At 35.6% G+C, this 24,082-nt stretch overlaps 1 protein-coding gene across 4 annotated transcripts in view; it reads left to right on the top strand.

Annotated features, from left to right (window-relative positions):
• The window catches only part of LOC136885079 (uncharacterized), a 1,401,330-nt gene extending 1,377,458 nt beyond the window's left edge, over positions 1-23,872 (top strand). The window contains exons 20-21 of one of the 4 annotated variants that reach the window (XM_067157511.2): positions 3,899-4,039; positions 21,757-23,872. In XM_067157511.2, coding sequence (XP_067013612.2) covers positions 3,899-4,039; positions 21,757-21,828 — 213 coding nt within the window. In that variant the 3' untranslated portion in view covers positions 21,829-23,872. The remainder of the gene's footprint in view (positions 1-3,898; positions 4,040-21,756) is intronic. The other 3 variants (XM_067157504.2, XM_067157532.2, XM_067157541.2) reach the window with 3 other exon arrangements.
• Positions 23,873-24,082: the final 210 nt, after the last annotated feature.

Here is a 24,082-nt window from a genome sequence, read left to right as displayed (position 1 = left end):
TATGTACACTTGAAATATGTTTTCATGATACATAATATATACATTCAAAATTGTTAGGGAAGAGGATCTACCTATTTAATACAAGAAATAGTGATAATTACAAAGTCATCACATATTCATTTTTATTTGGGACTGGTTTCAGCAATAATGTATGCCATCGTCAGCCTAGGAATTAAGACAAAGACATTGGACATAGAGTACATTACATTTCTTAAAATTATTAACAATACTTTTTTTTAAATGTACGTGCTGGAACTGAAATACTTTACATATGTACAAGGGTTTTTTATCATTAAAATTGAGTATAGAAAGGTGTACACCAAAATGTTTAAACAGTTAAAATTACTAGATTGGAATGAGCTTTCTTCACATTGTAAGAACAATATCAATCAATCAATAAATACTGATCTGCATTTAGGGCAGTCACCCAGGTGGCAGATTCCCTATCTGTTGTTTTCCTAGCCTTTTCTTAAATGATTTCAATGACATTGGAAATTTATTGAACATCTCCCTTGGTAAGTTATTCCAATCCCTAACTCCCCTTCCTATAAATGAATATTTTCCCCAATTTGTCCTCTTGAATTCCAACTTTATCTTCATATTGTGATCTTTCCTACTTTTAAAGACGCCACTCAAACTTATTCGTCTACTAATGTCATTCCACGCCATCTCTCCGCTGACAGCTCAGAACATACCACTTATTACATGTTATGAGTCTCATTATGATAGCCGTATTGGAGTACAGAATGTAAAAAGGTTCAAACAAATTTATTAAAAACTACCATTCCAATACTTTACAATCTTTAAGTTTAAGATACAAATATTACATAGATGTTAAAATGGGACATGTTTCGCTTAAGCTATGCAAGCATCTTCAGTCACACTTAATCTAATGCTAAGTCAGGGCCCTGAATTGGGTTCCTCATTAAAATATAATACATGCTTTAATACAAGATAAAACAGTCATAAAAATCTAGTCTGTCGAGAAAGCGATGTTTAAATGTAACTAAAATTCAATAATAAACTTGTTATAGTATTTTATGTACATGGAATGAATACCAGTGTTTGTCTAAAAAAGTACAAGTTGGTTATTTGTAGAACGAAACATAGTCATAATGATCTGACATACAATTGGATTGTACAAATTATTTGATATTAATGAAGCGTGGATTAATTAAAATAGCAGAAAATAAATCTTCGAATGCTGTTGAATGAGAATCAGGTACGTAGAATTACAGTAGAGTTGTTGACTCCAAGTGGTTGCATAATAAGGTCAAAAGGCGCTTGAAGCATCAGTATAGAAGTGTTGTGTCTCTTTCTAGAATAATCTTTGTAACAGATTGAAGTCGTGAGCTGTCTAGCATAGATTCAACAAATAGACGGTCGTCTCAAACAACCAACAAGGCTAGTCAACTCTCTGTCAACACTAGGGTTTTCAACGCACGCCACATTGCGAATTCTCCCACATCTAAGGCTTTACCGAACTCAATTTCATATATACCATTATGACTACATAATAGCTACAACCCATATTGTTCTTACAATGTGAAAAAAGCTCATTCCAATCTAGGAATTTTAACTGTACAAACATTTTGGTGTTCACCTTTCTATACTCAATTTTAATGATAAAAAACCCTTGTACATATGTAAAGTATTTCAGTTAAAGCACATACATTTAATTTACATTTAATAATTTTAAGAAGTGTAATGTACTCTATGTCCAATGTCTTTGTCTTAATTCCTAGACTGATGATGGCATACCCTATTGCCAAAACCGGTCCCAAATAAAAATGAATCTGGGATGACTTTGTAATTATCACTATTTCTTGTATTGAATAGGTGGATCCCCATACCAAACAATTTTGAATATAAATCTTGATTCAATACGGAACCTAAAAATGAAATTTTTGATACTTAGATACATAATATTTGGTTAGGTTAGGTGACTGTGTTTGAAGAAGAAAACTGGAACATTTGCCACAGAGGCCTCTGGAGTGATACTATAATTTTTTTTGGATTGAAATTAAACATACACTTTCAAGTAGTATTGGATTTCGAAAAAAACACAAACGAGTAAGCAGTAGTGTGGATACCATCTGCAAAAACACAAGTTTTGAACAAACTAATTGGAGTTTCATACTGATTTTAATGTGTATGGAGTTTTTCCCAACTTTTACATAAATCGGATGTAACGAAAATCCGTTATAGTGAGTAAATATTTTGCCGTCATGAATTCTTGCTATAACAGACTTCTACTGTATTTGTTTGAAGAGTTCATCTTTTAACTCAATCCATGATACTTTAAAAATCCAGAAGCATTGCTCAGTACTGTATCTCCTCAGCTGTATGCCTTTGTCTATGATCTTACCATTTTCTGACTGGATGTCTGAATATATCCTATATACATTTGATTTACCACAATGACCGGCAAAAAAAAGTGATCATTTAAAAATCAATTTAATGTTGCATTTATTTACCTGAAACCTTGTTTTTTACTGATTACACAACACATTGCATTGTGCCTTGTGCACCTTATTCTCATCATCAAAGTTCAATGCTTTTTTTAATAATATTTTATTACATTTTTCAAAAGTTACAAGTTTTTGCTGAATTTCACTCTATATAATTAAAGGGACACTGGCATATCTGATTCATGATCTTCCGACTGAACGTTCTCTTGCTGTCACTGATCAATTTTCTCACACAACTATTGTGTTTTTTCACCCATGGCAACAGCAGACTCCATGCTTCGCACCACGCTACCTATAAGGTCCTGGATCATGTCCTGAGGGATGCACATCACTCCTTCAATAGTCCAGGGTGTTGGACATTTTGCCCAAGCATATCCCATAGATGTTCACTGAGATAGAGTTGTGTGCTACATATTGGCCAGTTTAGGGCTTGCATTCTAACATCACGAAGATATTCTGACTCACAACAGACAGTGTGGGGGCTGGTGGTGTTATGCATCAGTTTGAAGTTTTTGCCAACAAATGGAGCAAAAGAGACTACCTACATGTTATGTTAATACCTCAATGTACATTCAGAACACCTCCATCATTGACGACAAGGGCTAGGATTTTGATGACATGTCATCTTTTCATTGGTTCACAACAGACATTGCTAACTTGTACAGAAATCCTGATAATAGTTCCCACATTGTAGAAATGCTAATTTATTAGGTCATTTTTTGTCCTTTTTGCCATTTTGTATTTTAGGTCATTTTAAAAATTATACATCATTATTTAGCCATTTTATGGAATTTATTAGATTATTTTATATTTTTGAAGTGTTTTCTTATATGTTTGAGGATTTTGAAGATTTTTATGTGTGGTATCTCTTCATCTCCTTTCCTTTCCTGACCTACTTGGGCATTCATGTATCCTATGATCACAACTTGTTTGTGCTGTATATGGCCTTCCAGATATTCCTCTAGATCCATATCTGTATTTCCTGTTTGTGGAGCATACCCTTGAATTATATCTGTGACACCAGTTTCAAGTCTCAATCTGACCTTAAACAACCTGTCATTTATGTTTTCCACCAATTCTAGGTATTCCTTTAGGTCTTTTCTAATTATGAGACCTACACCATTTTTTGCTTCTCTTCCTCTACTATAGTATAAGGTGTATCCTTTCTTTAGGTTCCTCCCACCTTTTCCTTTCCATTTGGTCTTACCGATTCCCAGCAATGCTATATCTTTGTCAACAATAAAATCTACAATTTCTTCCACTTTCCCTGTTAGTGTCACCACATTGATGGTCGCTATCTTAATCTATTTCGTTGCAGTGGTGACTATACAAAATATTTAATACCATCTACCTCCTATTTTCTCTTGTTGTCTATTATTTGTACATCATAGAAGATATTTTCTGACATGTACTTGAAATTTTATTAGATATGCAGTCTTCTGAGAGGTGGTATTGCTGAACGAGGAGGAGTGAGAGTTGGACACCGAATCATTGAGATAAACAATCAGAGCGTGGTTGCGGTACCCCATGAAAAGATTGTTAATCTTCTGGCAACGTCAGTCGGCGAGGTGAGCTTTGTCTTTTAATAGTTGCTGTTTATTTATACACAATACTAGATCTACATTTCCTATTATATTGTCACCTCACAAATTGAAATAAAGAACAATTCATCCTTCTAATGAAAGGTTTTGGGTTCCTAGAAAAAAAATTGTCACTCGCCATTAATCTGCGTTCAGAACTGTTGCCCAGGTGGCATATTCCCTGTCAGTTGTTTACCTAGTCTTTTCTTAAATGATTTCAAAGAAGTTGGAAGCAGTACAGGTGCTGACTGGAAGGTGATTGGGGATTTAAATGAGACTATGGAGTGGTTATGTGGGAAACTGGGAGTGAGATTTCTAGATATTAATGGGTGGGTACGAGATAGGGATCTGGGTTCAGATGGTCTTCACTTAAACTGCAGTGATACATATAAGTTAGGAAATTGGTTTAGAAGGGTTGTAGGGAGGTACATTCAGGGAAACGGAGTGGTCTAGGGAGTGGTGATAAGGGTACAGGGATCTGGAAGTCAAGTAGGGATGACATAAAAATGTTAGTGCTCAACTGTACCAAGATCGATCGATCAATCAATCAATCAGTCAATCAATCAATCAATCAATCAATCAATCAATCATTCACTACTGATCTGCATTTAGGGCAGTCGCCCAGGTGGCAGATTCCCTATATGTTGTTTTCCTAGCCTTTTCTTAAATGATAGCAAAGAAATTGGAAATTTATTGAACATCTCCCTTGGTAAGTTATTCCAATCCCTAACTCCCCTTCCTATAAACGAATATTTGCCCCAATTTGTCCTCTTGAATTCCAACTTTATCTTCATATTGTGATCTTTCCTACTTTTAAAGACACCATCCAAACTTATTCGTCTACTGATGTCCTCCCATGCCATCTCTCCACTGACAGCTCGGAACATACCACTTACATGTTATAATTCTCATGTTAGGTCCGTATTGAAATGTACGTAAATACAAAGTATGTTACAAGTGTTTATTTATATATCCACCTATTCAATACAAAGAGATTTTTTTAGAAATTAAATATTATTATAAATTTTAAGGGACATGTTTCGCCCATATTAAAGGCATCATCAGCCTCAAATTCAAACCTGTATGGTGAAAAATCAGGATCCTAATTGCTCTTACAAGCCATAAAAAGAGGATATCATTATAGGTGTCAGTCTAAACATACAAAATATTAGAATATCCTTGGCTAAAATTGCAGTATCAAGCTGCATGTCATAAGTTCACATGAATATACTTTCAACGCTCCGGAAAGTATATTCATGTGAACTTATGACATGCAGCTTGATACTGCAATTTTAGCCAAGGATATTCTAATATTTTGTATGTTTAGACTGACACCTATAATGATATCCTGTTTTTATGGCTTGTAAGAGCAATTAGGATCATGATTTTTCACCATACAGGTTTGAATTTGAGGCTGATGATGCCCTTAATATGGGCGAAACATGTCCCTTAACATTTTATAATAATATTTAATTTCTAAAAAGATCTCTTTGTATTGAATAGGTGGATATATAAATAAACACTTGTAACATACTTTGTATTTACATACCACTTAGTCGAGCAGTTTGTCTCCTTTCTACCAAGTCTTCCCAGCCCAAACTTTGCAACATTTTTGTAACGCTACTCTTCTGTCGGAAATCGCCCAGAACAAATCGAGCTGCTTTTCTTTGGATTTTTTCCAGTTCCTGAATCAAGTAATCCTGGTAAGGGTCCCATACACTGGAACCATACTCAAGTTGAGGTCTCACCAGAGACAAATATGCTCTCTCCTTTACATCCTTACTACAACCCCTAAATACTCTCATAACCATGTGTAGAGATTTGTACCTTTTATTTACAATCATATTTATGTGATTATCCCAATGAAGTTCTTTCCTTATATTTATACCTAGGTATTTACAATGATCCCCAAAGGGAACTCTCACCCCATCAACGCAGTAATTTAAACTGAGAGGACTTTTCCTATTTGTGAAACTCACAACCTGACTTTTATTCCCATTCATCATCATACCATTGCCTACTATCCATCTCACAACATTATCGAGGTCATTTTGCAGTTGTTGACCGAGCTCGATAGCTGCAGTCGCTTAAATGCGGCCAGTATCCAGTAATCGGGAGATAGTGGGTTCGAGCCCCACTGTCGGCAGCCCTGAAGATGGTTTTCCGCGGTTTCCCATTTTCACACCAGGCCAATGCCGGGGCTGTACCTTAATTAAGGCCACGGCCGCTTCCTTCCAATTCCTAGGCCTATCCTATGCCATCGTCACCATAAGACCTATCTGTGTCGGTGCGACGTAAAGCAAATAGCAAAAAAAAATTTTTGCAGTTGCTCACAATCTTGTAACTTATTTATTACTCTGTACAGAATAACATCATCTGCAAAAAGCCTTATCTCTGATTCCACTTCTTTACACATATCATTGATATATATAAGAAAACATAAAGGTCCAATAATACTGCCTTGAGGAATTCCCATCTTAATTTTTACAGGGACAGATAAAGCTTCACCTACTCTAATTCTCTGAGTTCTATTTTTTAGAAATAGAGCCACCCATTCAGTCACTCTTTCGTGAAGTCCAATTGTACTCATTTTTGCCAGTAGTTTCCCATGATCTACCCTATCAAATGCCTTAGATAAGTCAATCACAATACAGTCCAACTGACCTCCTGAATCCAGGATATCTGCTATATCTTGCTGGAATCCTACAAGTTGGGCTTCAGTGGAATAACCTTTCCTAAACCCAAACTGCCTTCTGTCAAACCAATTATTAATTTTGCAAACATGTCTTATATAATCAGAAAGAATGCTTTCCCAAAGCTTACATACAATGTATGTCAAACTGACTGGCCAGTAATTTTCAGCTTTATGCCTATCACCCTTTCCTTTATATACAGGGGCTACTATAGCAACTCCCCATTCATTTGGTAAAGTTCCTTCATGCAAACAAAAATCAAACAAGTACTTCAGTTATGGTACTATATCCCAACCCATTGTCTTTAGTATATCCCCCGAAACCTTATCAATTCCAGCTGTTTTTCTACTTTTCAACTTTTGTATCTTACTGTAAATGTCATTGCTGTTTTTAATACTTCGATAGTATTAGTCACCTCCTCTATCTGGACATTATCCTTGTAACCAACAATCTTTACATACTGCTGACTGAATACTTCAGCCTTTTGAAGATCCTCGCATACACACTCCCCTTGTTCATTAATTATTCCTGGAATGTCCTTCTTGGAACCTGTTTCTGCCCTAAAGTACCTATACATACTCTATACATACTGTAGAAGTATTGTAAAGAAAGGAATAGAATTAAGTAATTTAATAGATATAAACTTACCAGATATTGTAATAGGAGTTGAATCATGGCTGAGAAATGATATAATGAATGCAGAAATTTTCTCACAGAACTGGAGTGTGTATCGTAGAGATAGGATAGGAATGGTAGGGGGTATTCATTCTGGTGAAAGAAGAATTTGTAAGCTACAAAAAAGTTAAAGATGACAAACATGAAATTCTAGGTGTAAGGCTAATCTCTGAAGAAAATAGGCAACTTGATGTCTTTGGAGTGTGCAGACCGGGAAAGGGTAGCACTGATGTTGATTCAGAATTGTGTGGTAAACAATATGGAAAGGAATGGGATTGTAGCGGGAGATCTCAATTTACCAAATGTCAATTGGGAAGGTAATGTGAATGACAGGAAGCATGACCAACAAATCGCAAATAAGTTACTATGGGAGGAACAGCTGATTCAGAAAATGATGGAACCAACTATAGAGAAGAATATTCTGGATGTGGTGCTAGTAAAACCGGATGAGCTCTATGGAGAAACCGAAGTAATAGATGGTATTAGTGATCACAAAACTGTTTTTGTCATACTTAAAAGTAAATGTGATAGGAAGAAAGATCTTACAAGTAGGACTATTAGACAGTACAATATGGCTGATAAAACAGCCATAAGGGAGTTTTAAAATGTAACTATGATCGGTGGAAAACGGTAAGTAAAAATGTAAACAGACTCTGGGATGGATTTAAAGCAGTTGTTGAGGAATGTGAAAACAGGTTTGTACCTTTAAAAGTGGGAAAGAATGGTAAAGACCCACTATATTATAACGGAGAACTAAAGAGACTAACAAGGACGTGCAGATTGGAAAGAAATAGAGTTAGAAATGGCTGTGGAAGTAAGGAGAAATTTAAGGAACTTACTAGGAAATTGATTCTAGCAAAGAAGTTGGTTAAGGATAACATAATGGCAAGCATAACTAATGGTCATACAGATTTTAGTGAAAAATGGAAGGGTATGTATTTGTAGCTTAAGGCAGACACAGGTTCCAAGAAGATTATATCTGAGAAATCATTAATGAACAAGGGGAGTGTGTATGTGAGGATCTTCAGAAGGCGGAAGTATTCAGACAGCAGTATATAAAGATTGTTTGTTACAAGGATAATGTCGAGACAGAGGAGGTGACTAATGCTAAAGAAGTATTAAATTTTACATATGCTAACAATGACATTTACAGTCAGATAGAGTTGAAAACTAGAAAAGCGGCTGGAATTGATAAGATTTCTGGGGATACACTAAAGAAAATGGGATGGTATATAGCACCATGTCTGAAGTACTTATTTGATTATTTTTTACATGATGGAGCTATACCAAATGAATGGAAAGTTGCTGTAGTAGCTCCTGTGTATAAAGGAAAGAGTGATAGACATAAAGCTGAAATGTATAGGCCATTTGGTTTGACATGCATTGCATATAAGCTTTGGGAACACATGATTCCTGATTATATCAGACTGGTTCGATAGAAGCCAGTTTGGGTTTAGGAAAGTTTATTCCACTGAGGCTCAACTTGTAGAATTCTAGCAAGATATAGCAAGATAAGGCAGTATTATGTTCATGTTTTCTTACATATACAACTGATGAGTGAAGAAGTGGAATCAGAGATAAGGCTTCTTGCGGGTGATGTTATTCTGTATAGAGTAATAAATACATTACAAGATTGTGAGCAACTGCAAAATGACCTCGATAATGTTGTGAGATAGACAGCAGGCAATGGTATGATGATAAATGGGGTTAAAAGTTAGGTTATGAGTTTCACAAATAGGAAAAGTCCTCTCAGTTTTAATTACTGCATTGATGGAGTGAAAGTTCCTTATGGGGATCATTGTAAGTACTTAGGTGTTAATATAAGGAAAGTTCTTCATTGGGGTAATCACATAAATGGGATTGTAAATAAATGGTACAGATCTCTACACATGGTTATGAGGATATTTAGGGGTTGTAGTAAGGATGTAAAGGAAAGGGCATATAAGTCTCTGGTAAGACCCCAACTAGAGTATGGTTGCAGTGTATGGGACCCTCTCCAGGGTTAGTTGATTCAAGAACTGGAAAAAGTCCAAAGAAAAGCGGCTTGATTTGTTCTGGATGATTTTCAACAAAAGTGTAGTATTACGAAAATGTTGCAAAGTTTGGGCTGAGAAGACTTGGGAGAAAGGAGACGAACTGCTTGACCAAGTGGTATGTTCCAAGCTGTCAGTGGAAAGGTGGTGTGGAATGACATTAGTAGACGAATAAATTTGAGTGTGGTCTCTAAAAGTAGGAAAGATCACAATATGAAGACACAGTTGGAATTCAGGAGGATAAATTGGGGCAATTATTCATTTATATGAAGGGGAGTTAGGTACTGGAATATAACTTACCAAGGGAAATGTTCAACAAATTTCCAATTTCTTTGCAAGCATTTAAGAAAATGCTAGGAAAACAACAGATTAGGGAATCTGCCACCTGGGCAACTGCCCTAAATGCAAAGATAGATTGATTGATTGATTAATTATCAAACATCTCCCTTTGTAAATTATTCCAATCCTTAATTCCTCTTGCTATAAACAAATATTTTCTCCAATTCAACCCCTTGAATTCCAACTTTATCTTCATACCTTTAAAAGCTCTTTAAAAACTCCTTTCAAGCTTATTCAACTATTAGTACTTTACATGCCTCATGGTATTTGAGTGGCTGTAGTTATGTACAGGTATGTATGTACACATTCCAAAAATCCAACACACATTATATACTTGACCAAGTCTCATACAGAAATCAAATATACTAACAACATTCACAGTGTAGAGATATGAAATAGTATTGTGCAGTCATGAATGGGAATTTTTTTTAAGTCCACAACCTTTCTCAGCACACCTTGATACACATAGACTCAGAGAAGACATTTTCTGCCTGTCATTTAGCATAGTAGTTTGAAGGCTTGTGAAGCAGTGATCAGGGTAATTGGTCAGCATTGAAGGACAGTTTTAAGTAGCGTTTCACTGCTGTCTCAGAGAAGACTCCATTTTTAAACAGAGCCCAGATTAAAGAAACTACCAATTTCCTAGAATATTCTCAGAATACAGTATCTGCACCTTATTACATCATACTGACTTCAGTTACCACAGACCTGCTGAAAAGCAGAATCCCTCTGATGACCATAAGCTTTAACAACTTGCATTTACTCAGTTGAATGAAGACTATGATTTGAGTTGCCATCTTTTCAAATAAGTCTACAACTCCTTAATATCTAATATTTGAGCATTATGGTTGAAAAACGTATGACTTTTAGAGCTCATTTTAACAGACTAGAAATTAAAGCAAGTAAGTATTTATAAGGTATAACCATTGCCTGTAGGCCATCCTGGGACCTCAACTCTGAGGTACTAAGAGTAATTCACCACACAGCTTTCATACCATTGATTTTACATTGTGCTTCATTCTGCTCTACGTTGGATAAGAAGTGGGCTCAAAGAAAACTGATGCAACTTCAACAAGGTTTCGCTCTTCGTATCTCCCGCACCTACAGCACTACATCCACTGATGCTGCACTTGTCATCGCAGGAATTAAGCCTCTCTTTCTAACTGCAGTTCATAAAGCTGAGCTAGCAACACTCAAGAAAAATAAAACATCACTGGCGCCAATTTTCAAGATTACGTTGGAACAAAGAAAGCAATTTTCTTTAATTTGGACATCCTAGCACTTTCAAAAGACTTGTTAACAATTGTTGCTCAAGCTATCACAACTCCATCATCTACACAAATGGTTCTGGAATTCCTGGTGTTGATACTGACCAGGTTTAATGCGCTTTTGTTGTATACAAAAATGACATCGAAATATTTTCAGCACAATACAAGCTCTCCTCATATTGTTCAATTTTTCAAGCTGAACTTTGGGCCATAAAATCAGCATTACAGTGGTGTAAAGATAATAATAATAAAAATGCAAAGCTGTACAGTGATTCACAGGCTGCACTTAATGCAATAAACAACAGGTACAATATGAACCAGATAGTTGCTGATATAAGGGCATTGACTCAACAAAGTATGCACGCTTGTCTGTCCTGGGTTCATGGACACACAGGGTCTACTGGAAATGAAAAGGCAGATTTCGAAGCAAAACAAGCTGCAGAATCTACGTTGGAAGTTTCGTACAACAAAGCTCTAATATGTTTCCTGAAGAGGAAGATTAAAGAATATACTACTTCTCAGTGGAATAATGTCTGGACCGCTACTTCGAAAGGATCCGTTACAAGATAATGATTTTTTTCTGAAATCCAGCATTGACTCCAGTGTGAAAATCTTATACCAAACTTTGTGTTTACTCAGTTCCTATCTGGCCATGGTAAATTGAAGTCATACTTCGAGCGATTTAAGATTAAGACTGCAGATGGTTGCTCTTGCTTTCGTGGATCATGTCAAACTGTGCATCATCTTCTATTTGACTGTCCTGTTTTTGGAAGAGCAAGATTTACTCTAGAATGCCATTTAAACTTGTGTAATAATGAACTGGCTAAACCTGTGTACTCGGTCTTTAAAAGACAATGTTGTTATTCTCATTTTCACACAGTCATTCATTACATCTTCAGTAAGCTTTCATGATAATACTCTATCTGTGTAAATAATATATATTCTGATTTGTTCATCTATAACCCTAATATACCATGCAAAATAGGGTTCTTTTCTGTATGAGAAATTCAATAATAATAATAATAATAATAATAATAATAATAATAATAATAATAATAATAATAATAATAATAATAACTACCGCCCAATCTATATATATAAAGTAACTTGTCCCGACTGACTGACTGACTGACTGATTCATCATCGCTGAGCCAAAGAAATGGACATAAAGAAATGAAATTTTGGGGATACATTCATATAAAATGTAGGTGCTCGCTAAGAGAGGATTTTTGGATATTCCGTCGCTAAGGGGGTGAAAAGGGGGGTGACATTTTAAAATGAGTGTATCTATATCTCAAAACTTTAAAAGTTTACAGATGTAAAAATTGGTATTTCGAATCTTCTTTAAAAATAACAAAACACATTTTGCTTTTGTTTTCAGAAAATCCCAATAGGAGGGGTAAAAATGGTGAAAAATTGGTTGAATGCCTTTAACAGGATACTGGTACTTATATCTCAGAAACTGAAGATATTACAGACCTGAAAATTGGTAATTTTAATCTCTTTTAAAAATAAAGGAACACGTATTTTTTTCTTTTTGGAAAATCCTAATAGGAAGGCTGGAAAAGGGTCAAAAATGGGGTTGAATGCCTTTAATGAGGCTACTTATATTTCAGAACCTGAAGATATTACAGACCTGAAAATTGGTGTTTGGGATCTCCTTTAAAAATAAAGAAACACGTATTTTTTTGTTTTTGGAAAATCCAATTGATGGGGGGGGGGGTGAATTTTTAAAATGAGTGTGTCTACATCTTAAAACTTTAAAAGTTTACACATGTAAAAATGGGTATTTAGAATCTCGTTTAATAATAAAGGAACACGCATTTTTTGTTTTCTGTAAATCCTAATAGGGTGAATAATGGGTTGAATGCCTTTAATGAGGATACATATATCTCAAAAACTGAAGATATTACAGAACTGAAAATTTGCATGTGGGATCTCCTTTAAAAATAAAGTAATATGTATTTTTTTGTTTTTAGAAAATCCAATTAATGGCGGTTAGACAGGAGTACCAAATTGGGGTGAATTTTTTGAAAGACTATATCTACAGAATATCTGAGAAACGTAAAATGTTACAGATGTAAAAAGTGGGTATTTGGAATGTCCTGTAAATGTAAAGAAACATAGGTGATTTGTTTTTAGAAACTCCACTTAAGGGGAACTAAAAAGGGGTGAAATTTTAAAATGAGAATTTCTACAGTACATCTCAAAAAGCTTAACATGTTACAGAAGTGAAAAATGGTATTTTTATCTCTATTAAAAAGAAAGAAAGTATATTTTTAGTTTTCGGAAATACCACTTGGGTGGAAGGGGGGAGGGGGGGTAAACATAACTGAAAATGGTGTTGAATTCTTTTAATTAGGCTACTGATATCTCAAAAATGAAAATGTTACAGACGTGAAATTTGATATTTGGAATCTGCTTTAAAAGTAAAGAAACACGTATTCTCGGAAAATCCAATGAAGGGGGGAGGGGTGAAGGAATTGAAAAATTAATTGACTTAATTGTATGAGAATACATACATCTAATAAAAACTAAAGTTGTTACAGACGTGAAAATTGGTAATTGGATCTCCTTTAAAAATAAAGAAAAACGTGTTTTGGGAGGAAAACCATCTTGGGAGCGGGAGTGAAAAGGAGTTGAATTCCTTTCATGAGGCCACATAAATCAAAAACTGAAAAAGTTAGTCATGATAATTGGTATTTAGAAGATCCTTTACTATTAAAGAAACAAGTATATTTTGCCGAAAAATAAACTGGGGGGGGGGGGGGGGAGGAGTGTGAAACGAAGTGAAAAGAGTGAATTATTTTTATGGGGATACTTATATCCCAAAACTTAAGGTAATAGACGTGAACATTGGTGTTTGGAATCTCCTTTAAACATAAAGAAACACGGCATCTTTTAATTTTTTTTGGGGGGGGGTAAATAAACTTAAAGGCAGTGGGGTGTAAAAGGAGGTGAGACCAATTGATTTTACTGTTCATAATGTACTTATAAGGAGCCTCCGTTGCTCTGGTGGCAGCACGCCGGCCTCTCACAGCTGGGTTGCGTAGTTCAAATCTCGGTCCTTCCATGTGACATTCGTGCTGGACAAAACGGAGGTGGGACAGGTTTTTCTCTGGATACTCCAGTTTTCCCTGTCAACATTAATTCCAGCAACACTGTCCAATATTTCATTTCATTTGTCATTCATCGATCATTGCCCCAGAGGAGTCCTTCGGCAGCCGGCACAATTCCTATTGTCACCGCTAGATGGGGCTTTATTCATTCCATTCCTGACCCTGTCGAATGACTGAAAACAGGCTGTAGATTTTCGATGTACTTATTCTGATCATAAACCGATCATTTTTAATCTTCCTGCATTCGTTTTCAACAGCCATCTTTTCCTTCAGAGAACGTTCTTAGATTACAGTAGATTCTCCTGGCATATAAATAAAAAATTACCCATTTGAAATAAACTAAAGGTATAATATTGATCGTCAAATTGTTCACCTCTATAATAAGGTCAATAATGCACGGAAGTATGTCATTCGTATTGCCAGAAATCTTGCACACTTGCCTACGCGCGACAATGGTACTGGTCACGTTGTCAACAATGACAGTGTCAGCAGATATAATTTACCGTCAAGTGGCGGTCTTGCATCTTGCTGTGGGGTCCAGAACATCTATAATAATAATAATAATAATAATAATAATAATAATAATAATAATAATAATAATAATAATAATGTTCTGGGTCGTCGTCAAATGTGCGGACCGCGCTGGAAACGCGTCATGGGGGGTAATGACTAAGAATGCAGTCTGGCCGCGGGTTCAGTACCGCCAAGGCACCCAAGACGACACCACGCCGGATCTCCTGAAGTATTTGATCCATATTAAAAATGCTTATAGGAAAAGATGGCAAGGATTTCGGGACCCAACTGACGGGGTGGAATACCTGGACCTAGCCCGGGAAGTACGAAATCGATTGTTGGAAAGAAAGATTGAAAAATGGGCGGAAACTTGCCGTAATCTATTAGAAAACGAGTCAGATCGCGAATTTTGGCGGATTCTTGCAGAAAACGAGTCAGATCGCGAATTTCGGCGGATTATATATCTAAAACAATAAGCATTCAATTATAAATTTGAGTATAATACCGTAGCGAAGCACGGGTATCTTGCTAGTACTAACATATGCAGCACAGACCTGGACACTTAACAAAAGCAGGAGAAAAATATCCAGGCCAGTGAAATGAAATTTTTAAGAAATATGATAGGAAAGGCAAGAAGTGAGAACATCAGGAATGAAATTGGAATGGAAAAGCTCTACAACTGAATGGAGAGGGATAAACTTACATGGTTTGGACATGTTGTTAAGAGGATGGAGGGAAAACGGATACTGAAGTAGACAATGGAGACCCAGATAGGAGGGCAAGAGGGAGAACCAGAATAAGGTGGTGGAAAAGATCTAGAATAGTATAATTAGAAGAAACATGGATAGGAACACAGTTAGGGAGGTGCAATGGTGGTTGAATAGAGGAAGCTGGAAATGTGCCATAAACATCCTAATGAGGGAAATGATGATGATGATAATGATGATGATGATGATGCAAAGCATTAGGCTCTAAATGTGCTATCCTAGTGAGGTGATCTAATTTTAGCAGGACCTCTCTCCAATTCACACCAGTCATATCATTCAAGATTTGTATGTTAGACAGACACACAATGAACTTGTAAATTAGTCTGCTTCAGATTTAGACTAAAATCTTATTGAACACATCTGCAGTGAGGTTGTGTTATATGCAGTCAAACTGATTGCAGCTGGTTCCACATCATGAGATTCTCTCTAGGACCTTGTATCTGATGAGTGAGATCATGTCAGATGTTGAGGAAACCTTCTGGAGTCTTGCAGCTTGTATGCCTTGATGGATGAAAGAAGTAATGTACTCCAACAGAGGTTAGCATGTGCTAATAATTTACCTAGTTCTCAAAATTGGTAAATGTATTTCCTTTCCTCAATCAACTTCAGCCTGTGAGCATAAACTTTACTTTTAAAATGTTCCCAGCAAAATAAATTTAAGGATATCAGATCAGGAGATTGGTGTAATGATAGGGCAAGAGACACTATGCACCAGGCATCAATTTTTATTGCATCATGTAGTAGATAGCTTGGGAATTAATAGTGACCCACACTTGTATGCTGTTTTGTGAACTTACATAGCCTGATAAATGAGACCATACACATCCAACAGGGCGAGGTTTTCATTGAAACATTGAGCAAACCATCAACAGAACACTAGTTGCTTCGCAAGATTGAGTGGCTGTGATTCATGCATGATTAATCTTAGCCTATTTCATTTGACCTTTGACAGCTTGAATACAATCATCCAGTCTTTTGGGACTTCCCTATAAGTAATTTTTGTGGACAACACAATAACCACTACTTCATATCCTGTATTGTACACTATTATTTCAGGCCATCCACCTTTGTGCACAGAAATCATGCTTACCATTTTCACCAGCTTCTTCGCCAAATTGGAAATTGTGACTAGTGATTGGTGTACTCCCACCAATGTTCTTTAGAACTTACTGTTGGTACTGTTTGAAGGAACCAACTGCTCAGTGCTGACTCTTAAGTGAAAATACACTCTTCTCATTAGACACACAATTTCTTTATAATTGTCTAGACCAACATATTTTTAACAATTTTTTTAAAATACCTCTTTAGCCTTTGTCTCCTCCTCTATCTGGACATTATCCTTGTAACCAACAATCTTTACATACCGTACTGCTGACTGAATACTTCTGCCTTTTGAAGATCCTCACATACACACTCCCCTTGTTCATTAATTATTCCTGGAATGTCCTTCTTGGAACCTGTTTCTGCCTTAAAATACCTATACATACCCTTCCATTTTTCACTAAAATTTGTATGACTGCCAATTATGCTTGCCATCATGTTATCCTTAGCTGCCTTCTTTGCTAGATTCAATTTTCTAGTAAGTTCCTTCAATTTCTCCTACTTCCACAGCCATTTCTAACTCTATTTCTTTCCATTCTGCACCTCCTTCTTAGTCTCTTTATTTCTCTATTATAATAAGGTGAGTCTTTACCATTCCTTACCTCCCTTAAAGGTACAAACCTGTTTTCGCATTCCTCAACAATTTCTTTAAACCCATCCCAGAGTCTGTTTACATTTTTATTTACCTTTTTCCACCGATCATAGTTACTTTTTAGAAACTGCCTCATGCCTGCTTTATCAGCCATATGGTACTGCCTAATAGTCCTACTTTTAAGACCTTCCTTTCTATCACATTTATTTTTAACTACGACAAAAACAGCTTCATGATCACTAATACCATCTATTACTTCAGTTTCTCTATAGAGCTCATCTGGTTTTATCAGCACCACATCCAGGATATTTTTCCCTCTGGTTGGTTCCATCACTTTCTGAATCAGCTGTCCTCCCCATATTAAATTATTTGCCATTTGTTGGTCATGCTTCCTGTCGTTCTCATTTCCTTCCCAATTGACATCTGGTAAATTCAGATCTCCCGCTACAATCACATTTCTTTCCATGTCGTTTCCTACGTAGCTGATTATCTTATCAAATAATTCTGAATCCGTGTCAGTGCTACCATTTCCCGGTCTGTACACTCCAAATATATCAAGTTGCCTATTATCTTTAGAAATGAGCCTTACACCTAGAATTTCATGTGTCTCATCTTTAACTTTTTCGTAGCTTACAAATTCTTCTTTCACCAGAATGAATACTCCCCCTCCCACCATTCCTATCCTATCTCTACAATACACACTCCAGTTCCGTGAGAAAATTTCTGCATTCACTATATCATTTCTCAGCCATGATTCAACTCCTATTACAATATCTGGTAAGTATATATCTATTAAATTGCTCAATTCTATTCCTTTCTTTACAATACTTCTACAGTTCAAGACTAACTATTTTATGTCATCCCTACTTGATTTCCAGTTCCCTGTTCCCTTATCACCACTCCCTAGGCCACCCCGTTTCTCTGAATGTACCTCCCTATTACCCTTCCAAACAAATTTCCTAACTTATACGTACCACTGCAGTTTAAGTGAAGGTCATCTGAGCATAGATCCCTATCTCCTACCCACCCATTAGGATCTAGAAAATTTCACTCCCAGTTTCCCATATACCCACTCCATAGTCTCATTTAAATCCCCAATCACCCTCCAGTCAGTATCCCTCCTACACAGTATTCCACTAATAACAATCTCTGCTTTCTTAAACTTCACCCATGCTGCATTTACCAGATCCCACACATCTCCAACTATGTTGGTACTTATATCCGCTTGCCTTAAGTATTGGTACCAACGTGAAACACTACCACCTTCTCCTTCACCTCCTCCCTCTCTTCTACTTTCCTCAACATCTGCCTCAACCTAATTCCTGGATAACATTCTACCCTGGTTCCCTTTCCTCCACACACTTTGCCCACATGTCTAACAATGGAATCCCCCATGACCAGAGTCTCAACCCTACTCACCTCATTTGATCCTCTCCCCTCCTGGTCAGCCCTATCTTTCCTGATAGCTGCAGAAGCTACTTCCTTCTCCCTTTTCTCCTTCCCATGACCCTGTTCCACCTGTCTTTTCCTATCCTCTACTCTACATTTCCCTTTCCTACCTTTTCCCTTCCTCCTACTTCCACACATCTCAGCAACAGTTCCCTGTCCCTCATCTTCCCTCTGTTGTTCTACCTGGAGTGATTCGTTCCAATTTCGTGCAGACACCTGTCCTGAATTCTGATCCCCAATAGAGCCCTTAGCCTGCAATCTCCTTCCCCTTAGATCATTAGACCACCTGTCTTCTACAACTACCCCCTTTCCTTCCCCTTCCTCTTGTACACCTACTGTAACCTGTACATTGTTTGAGGGAGTCCTATCTTCCTTCCTGTCTTCTGTTAGAATCCTAATTATCTCCCTCAAACTCTCCAACTCCTCCCTCATACCCCTCAATGCCTCGCCACACCCAGAGTTCGTACACTTGTGCTCCTTAGCCATTTTTTTTTACGGAAAAAATAAAAATAAAATAATTTATTTGCAAAAAAATAAATGAACGGAGGGATATATTGCCTGGGATAGTACTCAAATATCACACAACAATAAGGTAATTAATATACAACTACATGCAATACTACTTAGTCGTACTCTATTTTTTATCCTACAACCCCTAACAGGATAAAAACTGCTGTTAATTACTGAATATCGAAAGGAATACACAAGAACTACACAATTCCAAACTGCAATTAAGCCTATCCTAATTACAACAACAGAATTTTAGTAAGTGTTTCTACGGATACCTCTACTACACCAGTACTACACAAATATTTTACAATAATAAAATAAGCACACTCAATTCTGATAGGATATTAGGCTACTCGTATACTACTGTACAGTACACTACAGTAATTTTTTAATTACTTTCAGACATATCCTAATAACAATACTGGTACCGTATGTCACTACTAAGCACAAACAGAAATGAAATTTGCAAGAACTACTGTACTCAAAGATTACCAACAAAGCTAAATGCTCAGACAAATTGTTATTAGTACTATGCTGTAATAGATACACACGAAAGATAACACACGAATATAGCAGGCAAGATACGGCACCGTCTAAATATACTGTATCTACACTACAATGTATCTACACAACAATTTTCAGCTGAAGTGTGGTTATATGAACTTTTACCGCTGGTGGATTAGTATTATTTTCCCTACTAGGCGGGACGGAGAATAAAAGTGTCCTTAAATGCTGAGAATAAGAGGTTGTCTACTATAATTTCTGTCAAAATCACGCCGGAGGCTTGAAGTGCAATACGGTATTATTTGGATTTAGGAATTTGATTATTAACTTAACTTTTACTCGATGAATAAACGAAGGTGGAAAGTACAAAGTATGCAGGAAACTAAGACTACAAAATATTGGAATAATGAATTAGCTGACTTTGTATTTATTTACACAACTATCATGTGCATGTAGCAACAATCATCAACAATCCAAAAAACTGTTAAGCATCATAATTATCCAGTGAAATTACCGTGAATCCTCTTTAACTTCTCTTTAAAACGATGTTTACAGGCTTATCGTGTTATTTAATGTAATAAATTATTACCTTCGTGATAGTTTGAACGGATATCTGTATGAAATATTGAAAAAGTAGCGGCGGAAATTACAATGAGTTACAACTCCTTATGATAATCTGCCTTTGTAAGTATTATACCAAAGAACCTACAGATATTTAAAAATATTGTTTTAAAAGTTAATATTATTACCTAAAGTATTTCTTAAACCTAAATTCGAAACAAAGTACATGTACTTAAATTAATTAAAACTATGTGGTGGTTAAATGAGTGAAATGAGATGGGATGGATACATAGTTAGCCTACTTAAAAACTATATCTATTCATTTGAATAGTTGTTGTTAAAAAGTTTCAAACTCTGTTACACTAAAATTATTGTGCTTGTCTTCCTGTTAAAAAGTTTTTGTTAATATGTATGACTCCTTGTCACTGTTCTAAATATTGTTGAATGTTCACTTCTTTCTCTCCTTCCAAGTTGGCTGTGTTTGTTTTGAGCTTACTTAATATATTTTAAATTGAGTATAATGCAGAACCTTGAAGCTGATTGCCGTTCGTTAATTATAAAGGAAGCTTAGTCACAATTTCTTACTGTTGGAAAGAACCTCTAAGGTAAACAACTGATATGAAATCTGCCACCTGGGCAGCAACTCTAAAAATGCAGATCAGTGGCAATTGATTGAAATTTACAGTTTCATTCATCATGTGACTCCTTTGATAAAATCTGGTCTCTACATTTTTTGTGGGCATTTCTTTCAGCCGATTCTTGAACATGGTATTTACATTTTGCTCAACAGAAATTGTGATTTATAAATTTCTGTGGAAACTAGCACCTCTCCTAGCCATTTTATTTACCCCACTATGTGAGGGGATCTGTTGATATTTTGGATTTCCTTTTCTTTGTTTTGAAACATTATTATTGATTGAGCTGCCATATTGGACTGAATATGTATCTGCTCTGATCAATTAGTTTATTAAGTAGTAACTTGGTGTTGTATATTTTACATAGAACAGCATAATATAATACCCTCTTTTACATCCAAATAAATAAATAAATAAACTAATAATCAATCTTTCTTTCTTTCTTTCTTTCTTTCTTTCTTTCTTTCTTTCTTTTAGGGCTATCACCCAGGTAGCAAATTCCATATAAGTTCTTCACCTAGTCTGTTCTAAAATTATTTCAAAGAAGTTGAAAATTTACCACACATCTTTCTTGATAAAGTATTCCAATCCCTAATTCTTTTTACTGTAAACAAATACTTGCACCAATTTGTCATTTTGAATTCCAGCTTTATCATTATGATGATCTTCCCTACCTTTAAAAGCTCCACTCAGGCTTCATCTATTAACGTCGTTATACGCCATTTCTCCACTAACAGCCCGGAACAGCTACCTTAGCTTTCCTACAGCTTGATTTAATTTCTCGTATTATGCTACCATCCTGAAAGAAAATCAAGCCTGTTTTCTGGACTTTGTGTATGAATTATTTTTTTAAATGCATGAACTGCCAAATTGGTAACTATGTGATCTGTCATTTACTGGTATTTTTATTTGTTGACCTGTAATTCTCCTTTTTTTTAATTTGCAGATTCTCATGAAGACTATGCCAACTTCAATGTTTCGCCTTCTGACGGGTCAGGAGACACCTGTTTATATTTAGAATAATCTATACAGGTTATATGGACATTGCCTGTATTTTCAAAACCAGAGTTCAGTCTGTGATGAGTTTACTCAAATTCATCGCCAAGAAAAGACTGAACAAACATTCTTTTTGCGAATGTTTTATTTATGCTTACTGGTTTGTTCAATAATTATTAGTTGAATATCCAGTCATCGCAAAACATGAGTGCATTTCTAAAGGAAAGAGTGCTGCTGCATTCATATGATTTAAGACTGCAGAAATCTGCTTAAGCAGCGATTAAAACAGACAAAGTTAATGAAGCAGAACCTCAAATGTGGGGAGGTATCAGGTCTCTCTGTCTGGAATTTAAAAACCAAAGATACCAGAGGTGCATACCAAATGAAAACAGTGCAGTGCCTATCCTAACTGCAAAATATAGATAATTAATTTGAGCCATGGATTACAAGAAGTGTGTTTCTAGTCATTTATCAATATCCCTTGAGAGATTATTTGTGAACTGTAAACACAATGGAGCATTCCATCAAGCACAGAATATATCGTGAATTTTATCGAAGTGATGTAAAATGCTATAGAGATACATCAAATGTAAATGTGTACTGGAGTGAGAATCTTGTTCCAATTAATGGTACGTTCCTCAGCAAAAGGATTTCTGAAAGAAAGACTCGTTTTTTATGTATTATGTTGGAAGAACACGGGTGATTTAAAACTTGAAGTGGTGCATAAGAAGAACGTATTAAGGTGGATGAAGAAGAAATTTATAAATATCACGCAAGTGGTGAAAAGAAGAATACTCTATATAAGTCTAATGTTGAATGGTGCCAAGTGATGATTGTTTGTATAATGTGTGGTTCTAGCTCGCTACCCAACTACTATACTAATACTTGTCTGTTGTCAGAATCAGAAGCCTTCTCCAAGATTGTCTATTCTTCTCTTATGACTGATTTGCAGGAGCTGTAGACCCTAGTCACAATATCTGCTATCATTTTAATTTTAATATTGAGGAATGGCAGTAGATTCTGGTACCTTGCAAGAGTAGAAGTGCCTACACACTGCATCATTGACAGAGGACATGTCACATTTACCAGGCACTTACATGTTTATTAAACAGCTTTTGCTATATCCAGTAAAAGAAATAAGCATATAAGTGATTGATTCCTTAATGTTAACCTCAAACATATGAGCTTGTGTTTAGAGGAAAATAATATTGGCTCTAGCTAAAACTAAAAGAATATATAAATTTGTATTTTAAAATAAGATGGGGCCATATATATACATATAAAAATAAAATTGGTTAAAAATCTTCTAGTATGCATAAATCTGTAATTAGCTCTTCAAAATTAAAATAAGGATATAGTGCAGGTTCTGACACTTGCAATATGTAGGCTAATCAAACATCTTTTTGCTGTGTATGACCAGGGCATTTTCCTTTCAAGCATTGAGCTGCTCTTTGGTTTAGCTCTCACTTGGTCTTCATACTTTCTTTGTTCAATGGAGGGTAAGAAAGTTCTAAAAGTGGGTATTGGTTCTAAGAACTGTTGTGCCTTTATTAGACTGCTATCAATTTTAACTTCTAAGCAAGGTGACAAAAATGTTGGAGTGTTTCCAGTACTGATGGAACATGTATCTCCATAAAAACTTCCAAATTTTTTGACATTATACTTATCATGAAATGTAAGTCTTTATTCATTTGCTTTTGTTGTTGGAATCATATGCAGTGAGAAAGATTAGGAATGAAATTTAAAAGAAAGTGTTCATTTTGTTTAATGTAGTTGCTAACTATTTCTCTTCTGTAACCTTTTAAAAGATGGAAACAGTTTACTGTCTGGATTATATATCTTGTATTCATGTACTTAGTTTTTTTAATAACTAGTCCTCTCTAAATTGTATCCTTAACAGAATTTCTATCCACTATCCTTTCTTTTTCACCTGTAAATTCCCATACTTATCTTTTGAAACTCTGCTGAAATAAAATAAAACCCTTAATTATGTACTTCTTTTGAGACATACTCTTGTTCTTTTTTTCCTAAAAAAAATTATAAACTCCGTTATCACTATAGTTCTTACCCATTTTTATTCAATGTTTTCAGTTTTTTCCTTCTAATTTTGTCGCAAAACAATATCACTGGTATCAAGTAAATGAATAGGGTGTGAAATTAACTTAAACATCTGTGTTTTTTTTTTTAAGGAATGAAAAAATGAAAGCTATAAAGAATATTGCCATTGGTCACTTCAAGTTTACATTGAGTAACATGGAAGAAAAGATCACATTGTC

This window comes from Anabrus simplex, chromosome 1 (genome assembly GCF_040414725.1).
Source record: "Anabrus simplex isolate iqAnaSimp1 chromosome 1, ASM4041472v1, whole genome shotgun sequence".
Taxonomy (NCBI): domain Eukaryota; kingdom Metazoa; phylum Arthropoda; class Insecta; order Orthoptera; family Tettigoniidae; genus Anabrus; species Anabrus simplex.
This window is presented reverse-complemented; position numbering and strand designations above follow the sequence as displayed.